General features: G+C 33.5%; 1 protein-coding gene and 1 pseudogene across 1 annotated transcript; both read right to left on the bottom strand.

Moving 5' to 3' along the window:
• Positions 1 to 10,969: 10,969 nt before the first annotated feature.
• Positions 10,970 to 12,992, bottom strand: LOC105038899 (uncharacterized; annotated as a pseudogene).
• A 1,346-nt stretch (positions 12,993 to 14,338) lies between these two features.
• On the bottom strand, positions 14,339 to 16,707 carry LOC105038861 ((S)-8-oxocitronellyl enol synthase CYC2). The gene is made up of 2 exons (XM_010914780.3): positions 16,572 to 16,707; positions 14,339 to 15,948 (listed from the first exon to the last, which is right to left on the bottom strand). The coding sequence occupies exon 2, from the start codon at positions 15,895 to 15,897 to the stop codon at positions 14,626 to 14,628; it is 1,272 nt and encodes a 423-aa protein (XP_010913082.1). The 5' UTR covers positions 15,898 to 15,948; positions 16,572 to 16,707; the 3' UTR covers positions 14,339 to 14,625.
• Between the last annotated feature and the right edge of the window lie 210 nt (positions 16,708 to 16,917).

The raw sequence follows: 16,917 nt of genomic DNA, 5'->3' as shown, positions 1-16,917 counted from the left end.
GATCTACTTTTCAAAAGTTGCATTTGCAACAGTCACCATGCCCTTTTTTTTAATCAGTAGCCAAACCTTTCTTCAAGAGTTGCACTAGTCAATTTGGTTCAAATGTTTCTTCTTTTTTTCTTTTAAATATCACATAGAGCATACTCCAAGTCCTTTTCTAAATTTCATGAAGACTTTAAATTGTAAGGGTTTGGTAAAAATATCTGCTATTTGTATCTCTGTGTTGTAATAAATTAATTTAATCTAATTTTTCTTGACTTGTTCATGAAGAAAATAGTACTTGGTATCTATGTATTTGCTTCTCCCATGATACATAGTATTTTTAGCTAATTCGATTGCTAATTTGTTATCGATAAATATCAGGATCGGAGAACTTTGAGTATGATTCAATTCTTCTAATACACATCTTAACCAAATTGCTTCGCATGTACCAGATGCCACTGCCACATATTCAACTTCACACGTCGATAAAGTTATAATTTTCTGTTTCTTTGAACTCCATGTAAATGCTGTAGATCCCAAAAAAAAAACATACCCTATAGTGCATTTTCTTTCATCTTGATCTCCGGCCCTATCGCTATTCGTATATCCAACTAATTTTAAATCTTTTGAATTTGTATAGTGTAACCTATGATCAATGGTACCATTTATATATCTCAAAATTTTTTTTGCAACTTGCCAATGAGATTCTTTTGGATCTTTCATATATCGACTAATTAATCTAACTCCATAAACTATATCCGATCTACTCATTGTCAAATAGTGGAGACTTCCAACAAGACTTTTAAAAAGAGTTGAATCAATTTTTTTTCTTTCATCATTTTTGTTAAGTTTTGTTCCATGAGCAACAGGGGTGCTAATTTCTTTACAATTTTTTATTTTAAATTTCTTTAGTATACTTTTAGCATACCTTTTTTGAGTGATAAAAGCTCCATTTTCATCTTGTTTAACTTCAATATCGAGAAAAAAAGATATAGGACCAGCATCTTTTATTTCAAATTCTCTTATCATGATAATCTTGAAGTCATCTATCATATCTTTGCTAGTTTTGGTGATCAGTAAGTCATCCATATACACACAAATAATTAAAATTCCTTCCTTTTTATTTCTATTGATGTACATTGCATATTCATAAGGGTATTTCTTGAAATCAATATTTTGAAGATAATTATCAAGATGAGTATTCCATGCTCGAAGAGCCTACTTGAAACTGTATAAAGCTTTATATAATTTATAAACTTTATCATCTGTATCTTTTATTTTATATCCTTTGGGTTGCTCAATATAAACATCTTCTTCTAGGTAACCATTTAGAAATGCTGACTTTACATCCATTTGGTATACTTTTCAGCGATGTTATGCTGCAAGAGATAGAATTAGTCGAATAGTATCGAATTAGTCTACAAGTGCAAATACTTCTTCATAATCAATTTTTTTTTATTGTTTGTATCCTTTTGTGATGAGTTGCATCTTATATCTTTTGATGTTTCCATCAGCAGTATGTTTAATTTTATATATCCATTTTACACCGATAGCTTTATATCCTTTAGGCAATGAAGTTAATTTCCAAGTCTTATTTTTTTCTATTACTCTTATTTCTTCATTCATAGCTGCTCACCAAACAGCCTTTTCTATGGCTTCTTCAACAGTTAATAGTTCTTGATTAAGATGTAGATAAAATAGATTATTACCATCTATTATTTCTGTCTCATTATATATCTCTTCAAGTCTTCTCATTATTTTAGATCTTTCACTTGAACTTTTTCTAGAGACACTTAAGGATGAAGAAATAGGAGTTGATAATATTTTGTGATGGAGTAGTTGACAATGGAGGATCATAAATATTTGATACTTTTTCAATTTCTTCAATTTTTTGATCCATTATTTTTTTTTTTTAGATTTTTTCTTCTATATTCCAATTCCATATAGTATCTTCATCAAAAATAACATCTCTACTTATTATCACTTTATTGATAATTGGGTTGTAGAGTTTATAGGCTTTTGAATGCTCACTATACCTAATAAAATTACATTTCTCACCTCGATCATCTAACTTCTTTCTTTTCTCCTTAGAAATTTGTGCATATGCAATGCATCCGAATATCTTGAGATGTTTAATACTTAGCTTATGTCCACTCTATGCTTCCTTTAGTGTTACGTTCTTCACACTCTTTGTTGGATTTTTATTAAATAGATATATTGCACATGCAACTGCTTCCGTCCAGAATGACTTTGGTAAATCTTTTTTTTTTTATCATGCTTCTTGTCATATCCAGAATGATTCTATTCTTTCACTCAGCTATGTTATTTTGTTGTGGATTGTATGCCATCATGAATTACTGTTAAATACCTTCTTCGCTACAGTAATTTTTAAATTCATTTGAAGTGTATTCTCCTCCTCTGTCAAACCTTAATATCTTTATTTTATTTTCACTTTCCTTTTCTATCATAGCTTTATATCTTTTAAATGTAGAGAATGCTGTAGATTTTTTTTTACTAAAATAAATCTATACTTTTCTAGTATAGTCATCAATAAAAGTAATGAAATATTTGTTACCTCCATGAGACTCAGGGAAAGAAAATATATATCCGTGTGCACTAAATTTAGAAGTACTGATGCATGCTTTACCTTGCTACTAAGAAAAAAAAAAATAGTTTGTTTTCCAACTACACAGCCTTCACATACTTCTTTTAAGTGTTTGATAATAGGAAGTCCATTCATCATTCTTTTAAAAGATAATAACTTTAAACTTTCATAATTTAAATATCCATACCTTAAATGCCATAATCTTGATTCTTTTTTCAAATAGACTTGATAGCACCTTTCAATCTCAATTTTAATATTCATGAAAAATATTTAGTTCTTTGACATGTGTACTTTTGTAATTACCCTTTTGTTCTTATCTTTCAAAGTTAGGATAGAGTCCTCCACATGAACAGTATAACTTTTCTCCAATAGTTGTCTAATATTTAGTATGTTATTTTTTAACTTGAGTGCATAGTACATATTTGAGATGTATTCTTCTTCACCACTCTTCGATTTAAATATGATTTTTTTTCTTTTCCTTTCATTGGTACTTTTGATGAATCATCAAATTTTATATTACCATGTGTATCCTCATCTATTTCAATAAATAGTTCACCTTTACCACATATATAATTTGAAGCCTCGGAATCAAGAAACTATATGTTTTGTAGATCTTCAACCTTTTCTTGGCATGTGAGTAGAAGCGTAGTTTCTCCTTCTTTCTTCTATTGTACCATCGACGTAGTTATTCATTCCTTCAATATTCTTATGCTAATAATTTTTGCTATAGTGTCCATACATTTTACAATTATAATATTGGATATTAAATTTTGTACCACCATACAAACCTGGGCATCCATAACTGTGTCTGCTTCTTTTGGGGGCAATCCTGCTTCGTGGATTGTGACCATTTTTGTTGCTATTTTTTCGATCATGATCATATCTCTTTTAATTCTAGTTTCTATTATTACTTTCTCCATGATTTTTGCCTTTTTGATGGTCAAGTTTTAATTTTGATTTGAGAGCTTATTCTGTTGACTCAGCTTCAGATTTCTTTTGCAATCTTTGCCTATGTACTTGGAGGAATCCAGTCAATTGGTCGATGGAGAGGGTAGTGATATCTTTTGACTCTTCTATGGCAATAATAATGTGCTTAAATTTTGGTGATAGGGAGTGAAGGATCTTTTCTATAATTTATACATCATTGAGTTATTCTCCATTTCGTTTCATTTAGTTTACAATAATCTAAATGCGAGAAATATAATTGATAATATTTTTGGACTCTTTCATACAGATAGCTTTGAATTCCACTCAAAGCTTTTATAGACGAATCTGCTTTACTCTTTTATTTCTTTTAAAGATAGTAGCAAGGACATCCCATGCCGCTTTGCTCGAAGTTGCTTCGGTAATTTTTTTGAATGTTGACTCCTCTACTGCTTGGTAAAGATAAAAGAGCTTTTTTGTCCTTCTTTCTTATATTCTTCAACTTATTTCATTGGTTTGCAGTTAATGCATCTTCTTCTTATTTTGTGTATTCTTGATACCCATTGTTAACTACTTCCTAAAGATCTTGAAAGCCAAATAGTACTTTCATTTAAATGCATCAATTCTCATAATTATCTTTTAATGGTTTTGAGATTTGGATTTGGTGGTTTGGAGAAATGGATTGGCCATTTCTTAACAGAATCTTTCCTTCTTAACAGCCGTAGGCTCTGATACCAAATGTTGGTAGGCCTACTAATTTATGAACTATTAAATGTAATGGTTGAGAAAAATGAGATTTATTTAAATAAATAATTAACTCAATTACAAATGACTTAATACAAAATAAAATACATGCTCTCTATTTATAGAAATGGAGGGATTTAATTTTTCCCAAAAAATTACTTATTAAGAGACACATGCTTATAAAGATGTGTCTTACTTCATAAAAAAATACATCATCTAAAAGACACAACCTTATAAAGAGACACATCCCTAATCCAAAAGATACAACTTTACGAAAAGTCATAACCTTTCAACAAAAGAAAATAACAATAAACAAACTTATAGTCTAACAGTTACGTGGGTTGTTGTGCCCATAATTTGTTTGATATAATTTTCATTTAGGGATGGCTAATAATTTGTTTGATATAATTTTCATGTAGGGAAGGCCATTTTATCTGACCTAGTAGGTATTTGATCCAATTTGACTTGAATGATATGGATTTTATCCGATTCAATTAAAACCCAAAGTGGATATGGATTTTAGAAAAATAATTCAGATCGAATATGGATAATGATATACATCTCAATCTAAATCTGATTCAATATAACCTTAATATATATATATATATTTTAAAATTATAATTAATTTATAACATTTACATGATAAGTTCCTTAACCGTTCGGATCCGATTTAACCCGACCTCTCTTATCTATTGGACCTGATTTGACTGCATCTCTATTCAATGCAATCCAACCTAACTCAAGATAGATACGAGATGGGAATAGATATGGCATTCTTAATTATAGGGTGAGTATGGGTATTGATCAATTTGATCCATATTCAATCTATTGCCATCCCTAGCTATATTCATTAGAGCCTTTTTTTTCCATGTCAAGCCTTGTGCTCGTCTTGCCATAATTTCACCATATTGCAAGGCATTCAGAGTTCATGTTGGGCTTATTTGTGATGTATTATTGTTTCCAAGTTAGGTGTAAAGGTCACTTTGCTCACGTGCGCTAGGCTCAAGTTGTGGTAGGCATGACCATAAATTTAGGCTCCATCTTTTTAACAAGTAGGTGTACAATATATCATCTTTTTTATGATTTTTTCTATTTATTTAATTTTATTGTGTTTTATCTCTCTTTCATGGAACAAAAATCATATGGAATGGGCATCGAAGAAAAAAAAGTGGGATATACTTTCGATTTGCCATGTTTCTCCTAATATCCATCTTTAAGAGGAATGTAAAAGTCAAAGACTTCTTTTTTACTAATAGAACTGTTAATCTCATAATTAAAAAAAAAACATAACATCCTTTTTCTTCTTTGTTTTCAAAATGTACTTTTTATCGATATATACTACATGACCAAGTAACATATATCAAACAAATCAATTATCTAACGAGTCATACATCTCTGGTTAAAATGATTCACAGTTTTCAGAGCATAATAATTACTAGTATGTAGTACACAACCAAGTGATATATACTAAATAAATTAATCATCAAGCAAGTCAATATATATTTTTACATAAATTGATGCATAGTTTTCAGAACATGAAATTCTTCATGTGATACAAATTTAGCATGAGTCATCTAGCAACCTAATACACATCTTTAAAAAAATGATACATAAATTTTGAAATAGTATATACACACTACAAGATTGGGTGATACACATTTGTTTACTTCCTCATACGTATTGCGAGCTTCATCAATACACATCTAACAATGATTTGATACATATAGTTAGGTAACAAGTATATTTTAAAAATTATGTATTGATTTACCTAAAAATATCTGTTAGATATGTATCACAGAAGCTTGCAGTATATATCAGCAAATCAATGAGTGTGTATCACCAAACCATATAGTATGTATCGGTGAACATAATGTTCTAGAACTATATATCAATTTACTTAAAAATATTTATTGGATTACTAAATGACTAATTTACTAAATGTATATCATGTAGTTGTACATTGTATATTAGTAAACTCCATATTTCAGATAGTATGTAAAGATTTATCTAGAACTTTGTATTGATTTACTTAATGATTAATTTACTTTATGTGTATCACTTAACTATGTAGTATGTATTGATAAAAAATATATTTTAAAAATGAGGATAAAAAAATTATATTTTTTTATTTTTAATCATGAGACTAACAGCTCCTTTAGAAGGAGCCTTTGACCTTTTTTTTTTGTAAGATTAGAGAAATATGGCAAAATAAAAAATTTACTCTATATTTTTTTTCTCTAGTGCTCGCCTCATATGATTTTTATTCCTCTTTCATTTCTTTTAAGTAATAAAGTAGTTTATGTCCGTGAGATGTCATTAATTTTGGTTGGTCTTTTCTACCTCATAAAATAAGTTCATATTTTTTTTTAGGAATCAATTAGAGGTTGTATGGCAATTATATTTGGACATAACTTGATGGTATGCTATGACATGGTTTAGGTTAGAAGGAATTGATGGACTCTTCACTTTCATGCATGCAGGAGACCTCAATCCACTTGCCATTGATGTAGTGCAAGGATGCTTGTTATGTATCAATTATTAAATTAACTTACTAAATAGTGAAATTACAATATATAGAATGCTACTATAAAACTTCGATCACTATCCACAAAGGTAATATTCCTTTGGTAGTATATAAAAATGTTCAAATGAGAAGGTATTGTTTTTGCAGCTACCAAAAGTGCTATCACCAACTCTATTTAAGGATGGAGAAAAATCTAAAGAAAATGGCCTAAAGGTTAAGATTCTTAACTCATTCCATCTTCATCACCATTGATTTTATTTCTAAGAGGTGAGAAATCAATGGCAAGAATCTATATTATTTATTTCTAATTTCAAAATTTCAGGAATTTATTGTAATTAATTTGGATATTGATTTGAAAAATTTGTTGTTTGATTGGTTTCAAAGTTTTTCTTTAAAATATTTTATTATATTTTTCGAAACATTGGCTACCTCTCCTATAAAAAGAATTGTTAATTTTTTTGACATAACTTTTATTGTGATCACATATGATTAGGTACTTTGTTTAGTTTTGGGTTTGTTATATTGTGCTTATGGATTTGTAAAATAGGCCATTTTTGTATTTTAGATTGGTGATCAGAAAAGAATTCAGAAGCTTATAGTAGGTTTATTTAGGAATTGGATGGTCATTTACTTTTGGACCGAAATGTGTGTAGAAATTATCATTTTATTGTTAGGAACCAATATTGTCATGCTTTGGTAGCTAAAAATTTTGGATCATTTGGATTGGATTTATGTATTATGTATGCTCCTAGATTATAACTTTAGTATTTGGTAAGCCTCTTATTGTTATTGGATAATAAAAGATAAAATGATTAGCTACAAAAATCATATATTTTTCTTGTAGCAATCCAATGATTAGGCTAACAATAATATATGTATTATTTTAATTACTATAAACATTAAGTTAATTCATTGATGCATGCTATAGATTTTATTTTTTGCTTTTTTTATTTGTAATATTACTAATTATTAACTATCTATTTATTTCTTTTAAGAGTCCAACCTCCAATTAGATATAATTTTGTATCATATAATAATATTAGTGCATTTATCCCATGTTTGCTAATTTTGCATCTCCAATATTGGTAGTTGGCCTAATCTTTTTTTTTTCTTTTTTCTTATTATAGCTGCTATTTCTATCATCACTTAATATCAACAAACTAGAGCATTTTATTCTAGATAGAAAGCTCATACTTCCGCCATGAAAAAATCAATTCTAAGTAAATATGCCCTGTTGTTTGTGTATGATTTAAACAAATTTAGTTCGACAAGCATAAATTAAAAGAAAATCAAAAATTATTTATTAGCAATCAATTGAGATCTTGAAGCAAATGAGTGCAAAGGTAAACAAATGATATCTAACAAATTTTTATTAATCTAACACTTACAATAAAATATTAATTGTTTGTGGCACTCACTACAAAAATTTTATATGTCTAGCTATAAAAGAAAATTTGTTACTAAAAAATAAATTTCATTGCTTGGTTCATAGCCAATGTCTCATCACTAAAAGTCATTAAGGATGAAATAGTAATTCATCATAAAATATTAAATATTTTATGATGAAATAAATTTTGTTTCGAATACATACATAATTTCTAACAAAATTATTCAACATTGAAAGTGAGCAAACAACGTTGCTTAAATATCTATTTTATTGCAGAAACTCAGTTCTAAAGATCACATACATTATTTTTTGCTATGAAAATATTTTTTATAATAAAAATATTTTTATCACAAAATATTTTGGTGATAAAATTTTTTATTATAAAATAATGGTTGTTAGCAATAATAGTATTTTGTCACTCAAAATCAGGTGTTGGAGATAAAAATATCTTCGTTGTTAATTAGACACTAAAAGTGAGAAAATAATGTTACCTAAATATCTATTTTATTGTAAAAACTCAGTTCTAAAGGTCACATACATTATTTTTTACTATAAAAATATTTTTTTCATGATGAAAGCATTTTCATCATAAAATATTTTGATGATAAATTTTTTTTATTATAAAATGATGGCTATTAACAACAGTAGTATTTTATCACTTAAAATCAGGTGTTAGAGATAAGAATATTTTTATTATAAATTAGGACTATAAATGAGTAAAATATTTAATTAAATTCAAATAAAAATTATTTTTTAATTTAATTAGATTCGTATATATCACGTATATATCACATATATGTGATAGACATGTATTTATAATTTTAAATTTAGAGATTATATATATACACACACATAACACACACCCACTCATACAAAGATTCGAACCTATGACCTCTTGATTTATAACTTACTACTTAACCATTATGACAATATTTGATTATGGTATAAAATAATATTTTATTATACTTATTTAAAATATGTTTACAATAAAATATACTTATTTCAAATATATTAAGATATTTTATATTTTAATAATTAATTATTTTTATAAATTATTCTCTGTGCAAGTTTCATAATTATATCTTAGAATATTACTTGGTTACATAGTTGATTCATTTCTAATCTATAGTGATGAAATAAATCATAAATAATGAGCATAAAAAGTTATTAGTTATAAAATAACATATGGATGACAACATCTATTTTATTATTAAATAGTTAATATTCTATAATAAAATATATATTATCAATAAATTTATATTTAATGATGAAAAACTATTATTGCTAAGTTATATAAGTAATTTATAATAAAAACTATTCCATCACAAAAGCTATATAATGATATATAAGTGATATAATTTATTTCATCATTAAATAGTTAGTATTTTACGACAAAACTATATATATTGTCAATAAAAATATATTTAACTATAAAATATTGTTATTAATAAAAGTTAATTAGATAATTAGTAGCAAAAAAAATTATGTTATAAATTTGTATATTAAAAAATGTATGAGAAATACTACTTCTTTACTAAATAATCTATATTATGTGATAAAATTGTATATGTCACTAATAAATAAATATTCAGTGATAAAATATCATCCTCGTCAAAAAATAATGATCTATTTATGACAAAATATAATTGTGATGTCAAATATAAGAAATATTAGTGATGAATTAAATTTATTAGAAAAAATTACTACTAATTAATATTATATATCCACAAGTATATATTTGGAAATGATTCTAACATTGTCGTCAAAATTAATAATTAATTCATAACAAAAATATATCATCACTTAAATTTATGATATTTGTGACCATAATTTTTCATTACGAAAATATCATAAATGGTTGCCAAAAGTTTTCCACCAAAAGTCTGAGTAGGAGGATTTGGCACCACAAATTTATTACAAAAATTAGCAATGAAATATAATTTTGTTGCCAAAATATTATTTAAATAATATTTCATGATGAATCTTTTATTTTATTGTCTTACGATGGTTATTAGCAACAAATTATGATTCTTAGCAAATTATTTTTCACTGATTAACTATTTTCTTATATATATTAGATCTTAAGGCTTGCATCACTATATATATACCTGCTTCTAGAAATGTTTGGCTGATAAAGAAGCAAAATCTTAGGTTCTGGGTATAATAGATGTATTGCTGGTGTAGTCATGAATATTTGAGATTGTGGCTTTGACATAAGATGGGAGGTCTAGTGCAAGCTTCAAAGCAACATAATAGGAGCTTAAACTACTCTAAGCAAAAATTAAGCAAATATTTTTTAGCATTAAAAAACTATAAATATAAAGATAACTAGGTAACTAAGGTTGCGTTTGGTAGCTGGCAATCTATCCAGATTGCTGGCAATTTAAAAGGACCCCATCGGATTACTGCATTTGGTATGTTCTTTGGATGGTAATTTGGATTATCTTGGCAATCCAGATTACCTCTCAGAAGATAATCTGGATTATCTAAAGGAAGAATGGTTATTCAGATTATCAAATAATAATAATAATAATAAGGATAAATTGCAAAAACTCCTTGAGATTTATCTTTATTACAGTTATACCTACTATTTTTTAAAATATACACTTATACCCCTAAAATTTAACGTCGTTAGTCAAACCGTTTTAGAAATCTAAAATAACTAAATCACCCTCCACTATAACTCAGTAAATGAAATTTATCAGAATCTTTTTCACCATCTTCTTCCCCTTCTCTCCACTCATCTTCTTCTTTTTTTCGAAGAATAGGGTTTCTTCTTAACAAATCCATCCATCCCGTGCGATTAATCTTGTAGAATCATCTTGCTGAAATGGGTTTGGATGGTGAAGATGTTGTCGTTCTTTTCAAAATTGGACACCCAAGCCACTTGGGCATAAGCAAGGGACCCCTGACGGTGACCTCCGTCACCTCGAAGTCGAGCACAATGTACTTGATGAGCTGGTGGCTGGAGAGCAAGGCCTTGAAGGGGGCCCACCAATACTGCCTGGCATCGAGAGAGGCAGATTGGAGGGTGAAGGGATCGAGGAGAGAAATAGAGTTGGAGATCTTGGTGCAGATGATGAGGTAGCTGAGGCTGGGGGCGACGTCGGGAGGGAGACAGATGAGGTCCTCATGGCAGATGGGGCAGATCTCGACGAATACGGTGTGCTTGTAGTTGTAGATATTGATCTTGGAATCTTGAGAGATGAGCTACTTGTCATAGCGGGAGCAGATGGAGACGATGTTGGAGATGAAATTGATGAACCTGACGGCGTGGGAGCGGTTGCCAAAGAAGAAGTCGAGGTCACAGTCATTCTCGGTGATATAGAGGGCACAGGCGGCGGCGCCATGGTGGATTATGAACTGCTGGAGGAAGAAAAAGGTATGATAGTGGGTGACATGCTGGCGGAGCTGGACGGTAGCAGGCCACTAGTCGGGGTCGGGGTGGGCGTGGGAGCAGGGGGGCAGAGCTGGTGGTGGGCGGTGATGTCGACGAGGTGAGACTGCTTGAGGATGGCACCGTAGAAGACCTTACGGCGGATGCAGAGCTTGACGTGGAGGTGCTTGGAGTGGGGGTCGGTCTAGATGAACTCGACGTGAATGAGATGGACGAGGCGGGTGAGGAGCTTGCTGCGGCGATGGAGGCAGAAGGCGAGGAGCTCTTTGGACTCGAGGTCGGTGGAGACCTAGATGTGGGGGGGTGGAGGTATTTGGAAATAATGCATCCACTTATCTTCCTCACTCAATACCACTAGAGCACGACAATAATGGAGCACCCAATGGCATCGAAGCAAGGGAACTATGGAGGTAGTGAAGACTAGAGGGGAGAAAGAAAGAAGGAAAGAAAGATTTTTATCCCACTAGATAGTCTAGACCTTTGGTGAAGGGCATTTCTGTCATTTCTAAAAATTTTAATTACATGACACTTTGGTCCTATTTTCGATTAACGGACTGCCTAACGGTCAGGACTAAACTGTAGGGTTAAAGTAAACGTCAAGGGCGTAAGTATAGGTTTTTCAAACTATTGAGCTTAACTGTAATTTCGACATAACCTTAGAAGAATTTTTATAATTTATCTTAATAATAATAATAATAATAATAATAATAATAATAATAATAATAATAATAGCCATCGAATCTTCTATTTTGATAATAAATAATAGAGGCAGTTGCGGAGGACGTGGGGTGCGGGTTCGTCGGGGGGGCCAGGGGACTGTGTAGGGGGTGGCACAGACGATAGGGGGCCAGGGGCGGTGTCAGAGATGCGACTCTCGGAGGGTCGGGGGCGGACGGCTGGGGGTGGAGCAGCTGGGGGTTGGGGGGGTTGGGGCATGCGGGGGAAGGAGAAGGAAGAAAAAAAAATAAAAAAATAATATATATTATATATAATATAATATATATTATATATTATAATATATAATATATTTTTATTCTTTTATTTTAAAAAGTTAATTTTTTTTACATGAGGTGTGATTTTTAATAAATTTGATTTAAGGATATTTTAAAAATTTGATGTTACATTATCAGTAATCTGATTGTCATACTAAACATGTCAATCAAAATTTTCAGTAATTTTACTACAACATTATCAGCATGTACTAAATACAGTAATCAACATTATTGGCAATATATCTAAATTACAGATAATCCAGATTACCACTATCTGACAATACACCAAATACAACCTAAAGGCTAATTAAGGATAACTAATGGGTCACCTTACTATTGAGAGCCCTTGCCATAACTTGTTTCTTGAAGACTTTGAAGTAGACCATAACTTGTTGAAGCCTACAAACACACTCCCACCAATTCTGACAATCCACCATGTTTATTCTGACATACACAAGATCCATGCAAAATCCACTGTGCAAAAAAATTATAAGCAGAATTATGAGCTAGTGTGTACTGAAAGGAAACAAACTTTCATAAATATATATAAATATATATAAAAAAAAGTAAATAGGGAGGTATTTATTGGCTTTAGGGCCCCTTCCCTTGACAAGATGAGTAGGTACCCTCAAAGCTCGACTAAAACTTGAGAACAAATCCTAAAATCCACTAGAACAATATATCTTTGCCTTAAGGTCCTTATCGCAGCAAATAGAGATCCAATGGCAAGGTTTATGCCATCCAAAGTGGATTAACAATGTGGCACTCACCAGTAGTGTTTTCCTTTTTAACTTGGACGCAAATTGATATGATCTAATGTACATCATGGTTCTTGGCATCAAAAATTGGCTGCATGGTTGTTCTTGTTCAATATCTAACTGCACAAACATTACTGTAGACTTTTGATCCTGGACTGCACTAACATAGTCGTAGTATTTCTATCATATCTTTTTTATCCGAGCTGATTTATGACAACAAATAATCATGGTTGCTATTTAGTGGCATATAAAATATATAAGATGGTTTGGAAATGCTTCCTCAGAATTAGATCCTTGTATTTGTCGAGCTTAAAGAGAAAAGACTTGGTCAATTACTTTCCTCAGCTCGACATCTACCCAGTCTCTGCTTATAATTGCAATAGGAGTTCTATGGGACCAGCGAACCTCCTCTTGTATCCTTATTCTCTAGCATGATAACCATCCACCTTGAAAAATTCTTTGCAACTTTTCCTGTTAAAAATTAAAGTCCTTTAACTAAGAGAAGTCAAACCTAAATCTTTTGATCAACCTAATTCAACTGATCGACTTGATCAATCTACCATATCAGCAAGCCAATCAATCATTACATTAGCTTCTCAGGAGACAGATCTAAACCTAATTCCGTGAAAGAAGGGGAGGAAAAGGAATTTATATGTAAAGAATGAATCGTTTATAGAGCACCTATATATTAAAAAGCCACTAAGAGGTTTTTGCATAATTATAATAGATATTTATCTTTCAAGCGTTCACCAAATCATTTTTGTCATTATTACGTAAGCAGGATCAACAATGGCAACAAGGACAACATACCCTTTAATTATGACAAGTAATCACATTCAGTATACATTGCTTGATAAGCATGGTGGAACTTTAATGCTCCCAAATAACCGACTCAAGGTATGCAACTAGGATGCATGTTGCAGTATTTGAAAATTCTTTTACACAATTGCATGATAACACCATAATACACATAGCAGGCAAGAAAAGTGATCTAAACCAAGAACTATTCTATGATCCAAATCTTTTGTCAAATTGACGTAAGGATAGAATAGTGGTTCTTAAATATTAGTAGCTAGTAATGTCGTCATAAAAAATAAAAATAAGAAAGCTGTAACGTTATGTTGTTATCCATGACTGGAACCACAAGAAAGTACTTGATCAGAAAGCCATTATACATGATATATCCTGGTACTAGAAAGTTTTCTTCTTTCATTGGCTGAGTTCTTTGCCTACAAGGGTAGTGACTTAGTTGTTTGGGTAGGTAAGCCGGAATGATCCACAACTAAAAGAAACCAATCCTTCTAAAAGTTAATCAGTAAGAAGGGATGAGGCGCTCCTCTCGCATCCGATCTACCCAATAGAGCAGGGATTCCAGGGCGGCGTAGCTGGTGGTGAAGCCGAGGCGGTGGGCCTTGCCGGAGCTGACCAGTATCTTCGCCGGGAAGCGGAACACCATGTCGAGGAAGGCCCAATTGGCGAGGTCGTCCATCTGGCTGGGGCGCAGACTATCTTTGGCCACGATCTCCTCCCACGCTGCTCCCTTGTCCTCCATCAGCCTACTGTAGCTCGTCTCCTCCGACACCAACTCATCGTCGTCGTCAGCCTGCAAGGAGAGCCCGAATTTGGCCGCTAGCGCCGGCCAGACCTCCTTCCATGTGAAGGCGGTGCCGTTCACAGCATTGAAAGCCTGACAGTATAACGATGATGATGGTGTTGACGGTAGTGACGAGGATGTCGAAGAAGATACCACCGATGCCCACCAAAGATTCTGGTTAGCGACGACTCGGGCATCGGAGGCATCCATGTAGGGCTCCACCCAGCAACGCCTGAGGCCATGAAAGCGGAAGGGCAGGCCAAGATGTTTGCAGATGCTGGCGTACACGCATAGACTCCCCATCAGGTTGAAGTGAGATCGCCGGGAGGAGCCCAGCAGCAGCCCCGGGCGATGGACCGACCAGCTGGCGATTCTCCTCCCGCCACCTCCCAATCGCTCCTTGACGAGATCCTCCAGCGCGTAGTAGAAGTTGTGGTCCTCCTCCCCCACCCGCGGGCTCTCCTCCTCATAATAAACATGGCAGCCGGCGGCGGCGGCCTGCTTGATGGACACGTAGTGCATGGTGCCAGTTTGCAGGGCGAGGTGGGCGAGGGCAGGGCTGGGGACAGGGAGGAGGAGGGCGTCGAGGGCGTTGGAGAGCATGGCACGGTTCTGGTCGCAGCACTCCCGGGTGTCCAGTGGGAACTGGCTCGCCCATGTCACCCAGAACACGTCCGTCACCTTCTCCGCCAGCGGCGACAGCTTCTCCATCGTCTCCCCACGGTCCAGCAGGTCGCACGTGAGGAACCGGTACCGTTCATGATCGTCGTCGTCGTCGGGGGGCCTTCGAGCAACGCCGTACACCAGCTTCCATGCAGAGCTTGGGAGGAGCAGAGCTCTCACTAGCTCCCGGCCCACCAGCCCCGTCGCGCCTGCAACCAGCGCCACCTTGCCTTCCACACTCCTCGCCACCGCCGCCGTCGTGGCCATGCTTGCCACTCGGGCTTCGGCTGTGGGGATGCTCGCACTGTCTAGCTTGCCCACGTCCATAACTACATAGATGTTAGAGATACAACCTCACGCATGCACCTGCCGGCTGACCTGCAAACACGAACACATATACTTGCAGATGAAAGATTAGAAAATGCGGATGAAGACACGCAACCATCTTCGAATGCTTCATTAGCTAAGTTTCGTAGCAAAACTCAACCTGTTAGAAGATGCTGGTAATCATGCATAGATAAAGAAGTAATTAAGTCAGAAGAATCCTTGAGATACAGAATGGCCTATCATTAAAATCATATGGAAGCTTGTTGAAGCCATCATTAATCTTGATAAATATAATCCCATAGGGAGATATTATTAAATAGCAGGATCAGGATGCTGGCCGCTTAACAGTTCACGTGCTTCTTGATGACAATAACGACGAAGAATATCAGACTGAGAGAGGCAATGGGGACAAAAAAAAAGCCAGCTTCAAATCACCCAAGGAATCAGGGAAATCGAATATCAAAAGCGAATCAGACAAATTAATCATCAAAACCAGGACCAAAGTTCCTCTTTTTTTTTTCTTTCATAATTTCTTCAGACTTTCCGAGAAACCAAAAAAATTAAGCCCCCAAACGCCATTAATTGTTTAAAACCCAGTGAAAAAAACAAAAAACAAGAATTGGCGAAGCCACAGGGGATTCCGAGAGAGAGAGAGAGGAGGAAGGAGAGAGTACCTCGAGGCTCTAGGAGAGAAAGCCGGTGTCGTCTCCAGCCGCGTCCGCCACCGCCGTTGACGCCGTCGCCGGAGAGAGGGAGGAGAGCCGGAGAGGATCAGAGAAGGTTCGAGTAGCAATGGGGGTCGGGACTCGGGAGAGAGGGAGGGGATGTTTTGGGATTGGATTTTTAAATTTTTATTTGTTCCATATGACTGAAATGCCCCTGATTTTACGATGACACTGACCACCTTCCGAAGCCAGGGGTAAAATGGAGTTTTTGTGAAAAAAAAAACGGCCACTTCCCGTAGGAACCGGATCGGCTACAAGCGGGTCAACGATGTTACAGTCCAACCATAAGTCAAAT

This window comes from Elaeis guineensis, chromosome 1 (genome assembly GCF_000442705.2).
Source record: "Elaeis guineensis isolate ETL-2024a chromosome 1, EG11, whole genome shotgun sequence".
NCBI lineage: Eukaryota > Viridiplantae > Streptophyta > Magnoliopsida > Arecales > Arecaceae > Elaeis > Elaeis guineensis.
The sequence above is the reverse complement of the archived record's forward strand: the minus strand, read 5'-3'. Positions and strand labels throughout refer to the sequence as shown.